Source organism: Theobroma umbraticum, unplaced genomic scaffold (genome assembly GCF_002168275.2).
Source record: "Theobroma umbraticum cultivar Fairchild unplaced genomic scaffold, ASM216827v3 scaffold_147.0, whole genome shotgun sequence".
NCBI lineage: Eukaryota > Viridiplantae > Streptophyta > Magnoliopsida > Malvales > Malvaceae > Theobroma > Theobroma umbraticum.
The window spans coordinates 6,447,595-6,459,618 of NW_018397259.1; the positions used below are offsets into that span (position 1 = coordinate 6,447,595).

At 33.1% G+C, this 12,024-nt stretch overlaps 2 protein-coding genes across 2 annotated transcripts; both read right to left on the reverse strand.

Moving 5' to 3' along the window:
- Positions 1 to 408: 408 nt before the first annotated feature.
- LOC110415108 (cyclic dof factor 1-like) lies at positions 409 to 4,315 on the reverse strand. The gene is made up of 2 exons (XM_021426607.2): positions 3,984 to 4,315; positions 409 to 2,311 (listed from the first exon to the last, which is right to left on the reverse strand). The coding sequence occupies exons 1-2, from the start codon at positions 4,056 to 4,058 to the stop codon at positions 926 to 928; spliced, it is 1,461 nt and encodes a 486-aa protein (XP_021282282.1). The 5' UTR covers positions 4,059 to 4,315; the 3' UTR covers positions 409 to 925.
- Positions 4,316 to 9,453: 5,138 nt separating this feature from the next.
- Positions 9,454 to 10,657, reverse strand: LOC149527274 (uncharacterized). The gene is made up of 3 exons (XM_089783401.1): positions 10,467 to 10,657; positions 10,311 to 10,375; positions 9,454 to 10,036 (listed from the first exon to the last, which is right to left on the reverse strand). Exons 1-3 carry the CDS (start codon positions 10,552 to 10,554, stop codon positions 9,890 to 9,892), a joined length of 300 nt encoding a protein of 99 aa, XP_089639527.1. The 5' UTR covers positions 10,555 to 10,657; the 3' UTR covers positions 9,454 to 9,889.
- Between the last annotated feature and the right edge of the window lie 1,367 nt (positions 10,658 to 12,024).

Below are 12,024 nucleotides of genomic sequence, written 5' to 3' on the forward strand. Positions count from 1 at the left end.
CAAAGCTGAAAATCGAAACCCCTTTTGGGGGTTGAACAAAGATTCTAGCCACGGCTTTTTATCAATGGAAAAAAGATTCGAAATTGGGAAGAAATTATAGTGAAAAAGATGTAAAAAGTTGAAAGAAAGTGGACATAAAAGGTGTACCTATATGAAGAAATACGGACTTCCGTGATGAACGGTAATATCAGATAAAATTCAAAAGGAGGAGCCTGGTGTTAGCTAACTTCTTCTGAAATGGAAAGGTAAAAACCGGCAGGCGAATTGGATTGACAATTGTAACTTCCCGGGGACTTCGTGGAGAGAAAATGGGTGGTAATGACAAGAATAGATAAAGAGACAAAGATTGCACATAAGACTTTCTCAAGCAACTGAGAAAGCTGAAAATTCCAACATTTTATAGCTACTTTTCCGGCGAGATAATGTCTTATGTTCTACGTATGTATGGTCATAATTCAACTTGCACATGTTATTCATGGTAGTTTCAGCAACCCTAAATAACTGATGGTGCAGAAGTTCAATGTACACAATATTTTGAGGAGAAAACGGACCCCAAGCACGGGAATTTGCTAACACAATTTGAATAGATAAGAATCAAGGACAATCCTCTCATCTATTTCTTTCTTCTTTGTCAAATTACATTGAAAGAGACATGCAAGTGTATGAAACAGGCCGCAGATGATGAACAACACTCAATCACTGTCTTCTACTATTTACAGTACTCTCAAAGATGAATTGATACGTTGCCTACCCTGTCAATCATCAGAGTAGCTTTACTTCCTATGAACTTGTAGCTTTAGCCTTCAGACCAGAGAACAACACAGATCTCCCTGATGCATAACAAGAATTGATGATGTTTGTGCCTTCGATATGCACAAAGCACATAATACAGTGAGATGTCCAGGCCAAATGTTATAAGGGACCCTCATGTGCTCTCCTGGAATGTGTGAGAACGCGAAAGAGCTGCAGGGTTTGCTTCCAAAATATAACTGCCATCCAGTAAATGGTCTTTGCCTTCTGCTTTAGACTCAAAAGCATTGAAAATTTTACCTCCTCGTAAAGGATCCTTCTGGTCAGGTTTAATACCTAATGTAGCCCATATAGGACTCCTTGAAGCTTCATTTGGGTCATCAATTCTAAGGGTCTTTGGAACCAGAACACACTTTTCTGATTGCTCTTCGACAAAATTTGCTTCTCTGGAATGTTTGCCTAGTCTTGGTGACCCATTGCCTGAGCAGCAACTGTTGCTAGTAGAGGATGATGGAGATAGGCAACCATTGGAGCCACTGAATGACACATTTCCTCCACTAGCAGCCCATAGAGGCATGCAACCCCAATAAGCATGCACAAACTGCAGAGGAACATTCGGTGGGCAAAATCCAGGAACAGCCATCATGGGTGTAGGGCACCATTGAACAGCATTTGAAGCACCGCTATTCAGTGCACCAATACGCTCAGAAGAAGACTGACCAACTGCCATGGGAGCTACATTATTCATTCCTGGATTCCAAGGAAAAATCCAGGGTGGGATGGGATAGCATTGTGGTGGATGTGTATTCTGCTCATTAGGTCCTGCCAAACCTACTCTCTCCTTTTGCATGACATTTCCAGGTAAGTCATTCCCCGGAATGCTGCAAGGTGTAGCAGAAGATCCACAGGAGGAGGGTTCCTCTCGTATTTCTCCACAACTGACTGTACCCATCTCGACCCTTCTCTTCTGGTCTCCAAGGCTAAGTACGGTCTCCATGGATTCACAAAGAGGTGCTTCAGCACCAAATTTTAGAACTGTTCCATTTCCCATGGAAGGCCTAAAGGCAGTTGTAGATTCACCAGGAGATAGAAGTTGTTGATTTGCTGAGTCAGGGGTTTCTATCCGAGTCATTGGTACTCCATCAGATGAAACTATTATCTGACGGTACTGAGAGGCCAAGTGCTTATTTTTCCTCCGCCCAGCGCCAATAGGAACATTTCTCATTGTTCCACCAGCTGTCCAATATCTCTGGCAATTCTTGCAAAAGTGTCGAGGTTGGTTGACATTGTAGTTATTGAAGTAACAGAATTTTGTGTCTAAGCTGTTGCACCGTGGACATGGAAGTACCTTGTCTGGCTTCTTAAAAACTTTCTCTTGGTCTGCACTATTTGTCTCTGACTGTTCATCTTTGAGCTTAGAGTTTGTTTGTATCTCATTTGATTTCATTGAAGTCTGGTGTTCTTCCTCATCATTTTCTACAGTAATGGACTTATCTGGATCACCAGATGTGTTTGCATGAGAAGTCTCAGTTCCTGGGTTTGTTATCTCACTGCTGGTGTCCTGAAATTCAAAATCAAAATAACTGTCTCATTTATAAAAGGAAATTTAGAAAAAACTTGGCATAGAGAGAAGAATGAAAACACAGAACACTCACTAACATTTTCTTGTCTTTTATATTTCTTATTGAAAGGAAAAACAGAAATATTGTTGTCTGTTTTATGTCATTCAAAAATAAGAAGACTTTATAAAAAGCGAACAAACCAACTTATTAATATTAACAAAATAAAATAGAACAAAACATATGGTTAACATGATTTTGTGATAAAAAAATCAGCCATAAACCAACCATTAACATTCATCAACCCATCAGTCAAATTGTACTTAAAAGTAATATATAAGAAAGTTGTTCATGACCAAATTCAGAGGAATAATGTTCAAACTGACCTCTCCCAAAGTTTACAAAACTATGATTAGCAACTAGTTAGAAAGTATGACTGTCATAATTACAAGACTTTATGCAAAGGTACGGCAATGAACAACTTCTAATAAATCAAGTTGGACTAACTGCCTTTCCCCCATCACCCAGAGACAATAAAAGTATATAAAATATATTTTTTTGAAGCTGTTTTTTTATTCAAAAATCAGGAAAAGATGGTCCAAGAGGAAATCAAAATTACATGATCCTATCCTGTTTAAAAAAAAAAAAACAAATTACACCGGACTTTTGGCTTTGCATTTCTGTCAATGAAAACTTTTACAGCATCCAAGAAAATTGAAAATAACTTCCCATATTCAAAAATAAAGGAACTGCGATGCACCAACCTTCAAGAAACTTATTGTTATCAAAATAAATTCAAACAAAATTCAGCAAAAATAAACAATAGTCACTTAATTTTGTTACAGTGGCCAAAATTCCCTGCTAAATAAAGAATTCTATGTAGCAATCTGTATTAGGAAAATCCCAACAAAAAAAAAAAGAGGCAGCAACAAATTTTGTTTCCTACATAATCAAATTCTATACAGAAATATGGTTTTAGAAACATCCCAATGAACATGTAATCTCTACTGCCAAAATCAACCAAAAGGCTTCAAACTTCTTTAAAAAAATGAAGGTAAGAGGATTAAATTATACTAGAACATCTTTTTGTAAAGTTGATGCTTAGGAAAACATAAAGTAATTCCAGAAATAAAAAAGCTAAAAATAATTTGTATGAGCATACTTCCCGGAGCATCCAAAGTATCACCTGCCCCCATTTTTCCGCAAATTTAAGGCTAAGTTTAGTTCATCTAAAACCATATGTTAAAATACATACATATATATATATATATAGAAACATCATAAAAAAAAAGGAAAAGAAACTACACAAAAAAAAACGAAACCATATCTCATTTATACCATAAAAGCAAACAAAATTCATTCCAAAATACCAAGTCAATGAAAGTTTTCAATAAAAACAAACAAACATGAAGCTGAAGACATGAAAATCATGTCTTCAAGTCCTAAAACTTCAACTTTGGAACCAAAACAGAGCCTCAAAAACTCAAAACTTTTCCAACAAATCAAAACAAAACCGAAAGAAGAACCGAAAAAACCCAGAAACATTAATCCAAAAACAAGAGCAGAAAGGGATAGTTAACTTCAAAAGACAACATGAAAACAAGAAAAAAGAAAACATTTAAACCAATGCAAAAAAAAAAAAAAGAAATGAACTTTAGATATATGTAAGCTTACGCCAGCATGAATCTGAGGTTCAGGCACAGCAATCTTCCTCCCAAAGAGCTTGAAAGCTGGATCTCCACCGTTCATTTTCTTCACATAAAATATTTGGTGTTTTTGCAAGAATGAAGAGCAAGGACCATAACTCTTAAACCAAAACAAAGAGGGTGTTTTCAAGATGAGGAAAAAGAGACTCTTTTGGAAAGGAAAGGAAAGGAAAGGAAGCAACTTTTTATAGTGTTTTTAGTCTTTTTTTTTCTGTAAAATCCTAGAAAACCCCTTAAAAACTAAAAACCCAAAGCAAAAAAAAAAATTGATAAAAAGTCTCTGAGATAAAGCATAAAGAACGTGAAGGATCAGAGTACAATTTTTTAAACTTTTCTGCCTCTCTTTTTCCTCTATTTATTTTGAAGATAAGCTGTCTATTTCCTAAACTTTTTTATTTATTTTTCTTGGCAGGGTTATAAATTCTAGGCCATGTCACCTTATTTATTAATAAAAAAATTGGTTACTGCCTGTTAATAATTATTTTCTTTTCTTGTCTTTTTTGGCATCTAGCTAGTGAATGGTGATGTATTATTTGATTAAAACATATAGAATCAATATATGAATTCTTGGAATTAAAATGAAAAAAATGGATATTTAAAATTAAGACATTTATTATGTGTTTGTTTTCTTTGTCCTAAAATTAAATACCAGAAAGGATCATGTATTTCATAAGATTCATTAAATCAATGACTGTCAAGGATAATTTATATAATATATACATAAATATACCAAAAACTATTTACATTTCTCACATCTCGTTATTTTTCTTTTGTATCCATTAGTATGGGTATCCATCAAGAAATTTGTCCCCATGGATTGAACTATAAATGTGTGAACATATTATAAAGTTTTATAATTTTATAAAATCCTATACAAAGTACTTATTAGGATAACATAGAATCTATAATTTAATAATCATTTTATTTTCCCATCCTAAAGATAGTAGTAATGTAATGCAATCATTTAGGTACTATAAGCATTATTTTAACAAATGAGGTACAATTATCATATAAAAATAAAATATAAAAAACAATAATCATCACAATTCTTTTTTCCTTCTACAGTTTTAATTACTCTTATATTATTCTTTTTTTTTTTAATTTCGGGACTTGAATCTTTTGGAGTTTGATTTTTATATTGTAATTAATGATTTATATATGTAATTCAAAAATACTTCATCCTTCAGGAAAAAAAATGGAGGTAGGGGCCAGCTGGCGTCCGAGTCAGCAAAGAGGGAGGGTTTTAGGACCAAGGGATGTAGTGGCTAAGGATGGAGGTGACGTAAGAAAGACAAAAGGCCAGGCCAGAAAAAGCAAAAAGGCCTTAAGACGTGGGGCCCTTTATGACAAAAAAGAGAAACCTAAAAGGCTAGCCAAACTGAGAGAGGGAGTGGGGGAAAAATATGAAAGCGAGTCGCTTTTTACGCCGCCTTCAATGTCTTTTGCCAGTTTGCTTCTTGCCTTTTTGGGACCCCCATTTTGTTTTAGCAAATCCTATTTCTAAAACCATTTAATTAATTAATTCTTTTTTTTATTTATTTTAGCAAGTTGTGAGGAAATACATTGGATTTTTCTAATGAATTTTATCAAAAAAACAAAAAAAAACAAACAACAAAGTGTCATCTTTATTAAAGAAAAAGATTGATACAACAGCTGGCTAAAAATTGTAAGCAATTAGCTATTAAATTTTGTGGGGGAACATTGGATTTGGATTGTTTTTTCTTCTTTTGTTTGGAGTACATGTTTGGCAAATTGGGTGTCCCAAATGGGGTTCAAATTCTTTTGTTGCAATATGCAATGCTTCAAGTTCAATATTGGACAAAAAGAGGATAATATTCCATGCCACTTGAATGACATTCTAATGTTTAGACAATTTGTACTTTTCTTTAGAAATTTGTTTGATCAACTTGATAAGTTGGTAGACTTGAAAATTATTCGATCATGAATCAAATTAAAAATTAAATTAGAGTTTACGTTTTTTACAATCTTTGTTGATAATTAGAGCTGGACATTGATCGAACAATTTCAATCGATATGAATAGTATAATATAATTCTTGAAAGATTGTTAGAAAAGAAACAACAACATGAAAGTCAAAGTTTAAATTGAGAGGAGTTCAAGTGGAGATGTAATTTTTCAAATAAATAATCAAATCTTATATTGAGTAGAGATGTGAGATGTATATGTTGTCCAAGTGTATTCTTTCTAAGAACCTAGAGGTCCTTTTCCATATTTTTTTAATTAATTTTTTATTATGTCTCAATCCTCAAATTTTGAAAAAAGAATGTATAAATTATGGAATCAAATGGCATATTGAATGTGTTTATAATTTTTTTTTTTGTAAAATATACCCTAAGATACACATTTGGTGTCGTGAACTTTTCATTTTAATGAGAATTATATTTAATTATTTAGTTTCAAACAGTTTCATTCAATGACTCCATGATTTATAGTTTGATAAGCTAGAAAACAATGCTTTTGTTTCATTATTTGAACTCAATCAACTCATGACTAAAACAATGAAAGAGAGTTACCACCTTTTATAGTATGATGAAATATTTAATAAATGCAAAATTGTATATTTCATTATAATAGAAGAATAAAAGAAAGGAATTCAAACTACCGATGCATAAAATGTTAATTTATAACATTTGAATAGTTGACTTAACAACTAATGCTATATCTTTTACTCAAGTAATAGAATTTTTTTTTAAAAAAAGTTTTAAAATAAAAATTAAAAAAATGATAGCTTGTATAACAAAATGAAGTTTGATAGCAATGGGAAAGTGGAAGATACCATGGGCATTGGGTTCAAAATAGTACCAAAATTTAGAGCTTAAATTAGGAAAAAAGGAAGATTGGATAAAGTCCCACATTGGTTTTACAATGGGGCCAGTATGTGTGGCCAGGGCTTTGGGGCAACCAAGATAAAGATCTCAATGCCATGGTGAGAAATGTCAGAACAATCTCATCCTCATTTCGGCCTTTGTGATGCCTACTTTTGGCAAGAAGTGGGCCCCTCACAAAGTTTTTATTGACACCCAAAAGCTAGCCTTTTGTGCCCCAAAAGAAAAAGGGTTTTGTTGGCCCCACAAAAAAGACCTTTCTACCTTTAACTTTGGACTTTTTTTTTGGGGGGGGGTGGTGGTTTTGTGTTTGTTACTTTACTTCAAGGAGTAGCAAAGCCCAAGCTAGAATCTGGTGTGGGCAATCAATTGTTTCTGCATACCAACCGCCTTTAATGTGGCTTGATTCAACAGGTCCCTGCTCTTACAGTTTTTGCTTTGACTCCATTTCTTGCTCAAGAGGCAGCTTTTTGTTCCCCTGTTAAGTGGCCTGGGAGTTGGGGGTGAAGGAACATTTTCAAAAGCAACAGAATCTAAAGTCCCAAACTTAACAGGAGAAGCTGCCACTTTCTTCACCCTTTTGTGACCATTAAAGAAACATAAAGTGATGGTCTAATTGTTAATGCAGTCATTTTGGCCCCTGATGTGTAAAAGTGCAAAGGAATAAATTAGCCTCGACTGCTTGGTCAGATCTCTAAGTGCCTGTCAAACCTCCCCTCCCCTCACTCATAAGGTTTTTCTTTGTACATGGCAGGATTTAGTGCAATATTTAGATCAAGACCAACAAAAGATTATCCTTAAGACTTGAACTAAATCAATTTTTTTTTTCAAAATATGAGTTATCAATTCACCCATTCTTTTGACAGAAAATGTTACTCATTACTTTGTATGATAATGCTTATGAATCAAGAAACCTGGTAATTTCTTGAGCCACTTGGGTCTCAAGCCCTGAAACTAGAGGCTTATGTCGAAATTTAGAAAGTCCCAACACCCAAAGAAGATAAAGCAGCACGGCACAGGCCTTCAAACTCAAATGTTTGTTGGATTCATAATTCAAGTGTGACTTAAAAAAGATTGGGCTGGATTGAGTTATCTGCGATCCAGCACAAGCCCATTAGCACCAGCCATTTTAAGACTTATTGGGCTTGGATTTTTGTTGGGTTAACATGTGTTGAATTATAACCAAGTTTCCTTTTTTCTTCTTCTTCTCTCTTTATCCGTCATCCACCCTTCACCCCTTTTTGTCTCTAAGCAGCAAACCTTAGCTCCACTGGCTGCTGACTGACACAGCCAGCAGGTGTTTCATTGCAGAGACTGTATATATTTGGTCCAATATCATAACTGATACGAGATTAGTAATTCAAGGTGAGGTAGCTTCTCGAAGAGAGTTATTGTTGCTCAAATTTGTTAGTTTTGTTTGTTAAATTTCATCTTCCAATTAAAGAAGCCCGTCTTTCTGTTTTTTAAATTTATGAAATGGTTATTGAAAAAAATATTTAATAATGTAAAATACGAATCTCTTGCCTTCACCTACCCCCAAAATCTTGTAAATCTCGAACAACCCACTAATATAAGTTCCTACCCTATCTTTCTTGTTACAATTTTCAACCATAGTAATAGCCGGCATTGCCATCACAATCAGCACCAATATCATATCCAAAGTCCAACTCAGGCTTTACCGTTACCCTCCATCACCATCATTACTTCTTTGCCTACCATTCTTTCTCATTCATTCACCATTTCACTTTTTGTCAAATGCCATTAAATTTTCACTAGGAAAACCATCCTCCTACCTCTTTTTCTAGTTAAATCCAGTATTCCTCTCCTATTAAAAATTTATTTATTCTTATATTTAAATATTTGATTGATGATAAGTAAATGTTTGATTCTTCGATTCCAAATTAAGGGGAAGAAGAGACTTTTAATCCCTTTTGCTTAAAACTTTGTATCTTATCTAACCAAAATTTCAATTGTTTATTTCCAACAAGCTATGAATTTCGGCCCAAATAATTTCACTTGGAAGGTTTGAATTGATTCAAATCTTTGCAACCCTGTATTTCTAACAAGTTAGTACACATTCTAAGTCTCTACTTCTATTCAAGTAATTTGGAAGTGATTGTAAATTGTGCTGTTAATTTCCATTTTCTCTAATCATTATTCATGAATCAACATATAAATAATTTTGTGTGTATTCTTTTTTTTCTAAATAAATAAAAAAAAATCTTAGGACGAATAGGTTTTTTCCCATGTGAATAATGAATAAAAATATATTAAAAATTATCGAACAAAAAAATACATAAAGAGATACTCAATCCGAAAAAGGGTGGATATAACTTGACAATTTATTACAAGGGGTGAATTTATGAATTGAACCCATGGTAATTTCTTGGAATACTCTTTTTGTACTAAAAAAAGATTAATGCTGTCGCTTAATGTGGAGAGATTACTTTTCGGTAGAACAACAACAACTACAAATCTTTGAATCATATAAACAATATGATTGATTACGTTTTAATTAATTTGTCACAAACTCCAAAAAAAAAAAAAGAGCACTTTTTTGGAGCGTTTGCTTTATTGAAGAGTTGAACACCAATAGCCACAATTTCCAACATTTACTTTCTTCCATAAAGTAGTAGTACTTAGTAATTAAATAAATACCAAATACAAAGAAGATCATCAAAAGTTAATCCTTAAAATACCCACAACATTCCTTTCTGTGTAAAGTGAAGCACCAAACCCTCCCCACAAGTTTCTCTATTCAAGTTAGATTATAGTACAACTCTTCAGACAGACAGACAAACAAACAAACAAACAAACAAAAACAACCTTAAACAAGATTATGGATCGAGAGAGAGGAAAAAGAAAGGAAGAGAGAGCATATTCTACCAAAATATAGGACAAAGCAAAGTTCCAAACCCAGATCCAAACTCTCATATATTTATTTTTCCCTCATTCTTGGTCTATACATAAAACAAATTATATGTAAAAATTATGGGCTTCTCCTTTTGTTTTTTTTGGTTCTTTTATTCTTAAGCTCTCCCTGGGGTTTTGGGATCATGGTTCTTGTTTGCACCTGTCCCTGGATAATCTGTGCTTTCCATTAGCATCCTTTCATCACTGAATATTGCATCTCCTTCCCCAGACGATTCCTCCGCTTCATTCAATTTCATTACATCCTGCAAAAGTAACAGAAGACGATCTTAATCAAATTGTGACATACAATAAATGGAAAAGAAGAGAAACTTGTGAGAATGCTAGTCTAAAAGGAAACAAAATAACTGTTTAGGAAGGACAATAAAAATTTCAGCCTGACAGCCTTCGCTGGGTTGCCATAGTTTTTGACATTCCAGGTTTTATTTTTTGGTAAAAACATAAATGTTCTGAAAACTCTGCGATATTATACGCCTAGAAAAATGATAAACTTAAGAGAGAAGGAAAGAGAGAAGGGACCTGAGCAAGTAAATCTTGGACAGAAGAAGAAGAAGAAGGGAGTTCCTTATATGACTTGAGGCTTCCTATAAACCAAGTAAATTAATTTCAATAAATATCTACTCAACAGATTCTGCATAAACGTTAACTTCAAAAGCTATATAAAATTAGCCTTACTAGTTGTAGGAACAGCAGCACAGGAAAGGAGAAGATAAGAGAAACCCAGAAAAAGTAGCAGCAATCTAACCAAGGCTTTGTTCTCCATGCTGATGATTGATGATCAAAACAAGCATACAATAATGACAAAAGAGAAAGAAAAAATTGCTGGTGGCAAAGGAAAGCATGTGGGCTTGGTACCTTATATAGGAGTAGAAAGAAGTGAAGAATCCCCTTTTTTTGTTTAATATTTATATAATTTTTTTTAAAAAAATTAACTGAAATGAAGAAATTGGGAAAAAGAATGGAAAAAGGTAAGCAGTAGTACAAGAGCACAGAAAGTCAACTTCTTCCATTTATTTTATTTTAAAGTGTGCGGGTGAGTTCCCACTTGCCTAACCCTATCTGGTTTCCTTATGTCATTGTCCTATCATCAAAGACTAATTTTTACATAAGATTGCTGTAACCAAAACCTAAAAAAATAAATGTATGCACATTAATGTTTTAGATCATATGTGAAGCTTTATCTGTAAAATATGAAAACTAGCGTAGGGCATATACAAACAGCTAGAGATTCACGGGATTTAATATGTTTTGTCACACACTGGCTGAATCTTAGGACTTATGTTTCATGAATTTTAACTTATTGGACCCACCTCAACACTCATTGCTCTTTGCTATATTCAAAATTTATATATGTACATATTTATGGGAGAAGCTTAATTGTAAATGAGGTCCAAATTGTAAATTACGTTTGGATAAGTAAATTTCTATATATGTGTTTTTTCATAACTCTCACACAAAGCCCTTGTAATTCATGATCATATAGAAATTAACATCTTAATTCGGTCAAAACACCCCTCTAGTCCCTGTATTCTTCAATTTTATTTAATTTAATTATTGTGCTCAAAATAAAAATAATTTAATCCCTTAATTTTACGTATCGCGCCAATTTAGTCTTTTCTCTTAACGATATTTAATTTTGCAGTTAAAAAATGACATCAATGATGACATCAGTGCTAATATGTCACATTTTGATGATGTGACATGCCACGTGACACTTGAGTGATAACAAGGCAATGCCACATGATACGATGGTGTGGTAACACTGACATGGCATTGACATATCAAGATATTAGTGCCACTTAACATATCAAAAAAGATTTTAAAAAAAATTCTATCACGTCATAGGAATTAAATTGAAAGAAAAATATATAATATAGTGATTAAATTAAACAAAATTAAAATGTTGAGAGATTAAATTGAAAAAAAAAATTTTTAAAAAATAAATCTTTAACTAGATTATTGATATACTTATTAATAAGCTAAATATTTAAGTATAAAAGATTTATGATGTTAATATATATAAATATTTTTTTACTTGATTATTTGATTTTAAAATATGTAAATTAATTTATATTTTATAAAAATTAAGTTTAAATACTCCTTCTAGAAAAAAAAAAATTTATATTTGGTGATGAAATTAAATGGGGACTGAGATTTGGTGGTTGTCTCCACTCATATCCATGTTGGGCAAGATTTCTCAAATCTTTAAATTTCCCCGACATATCATGCAATT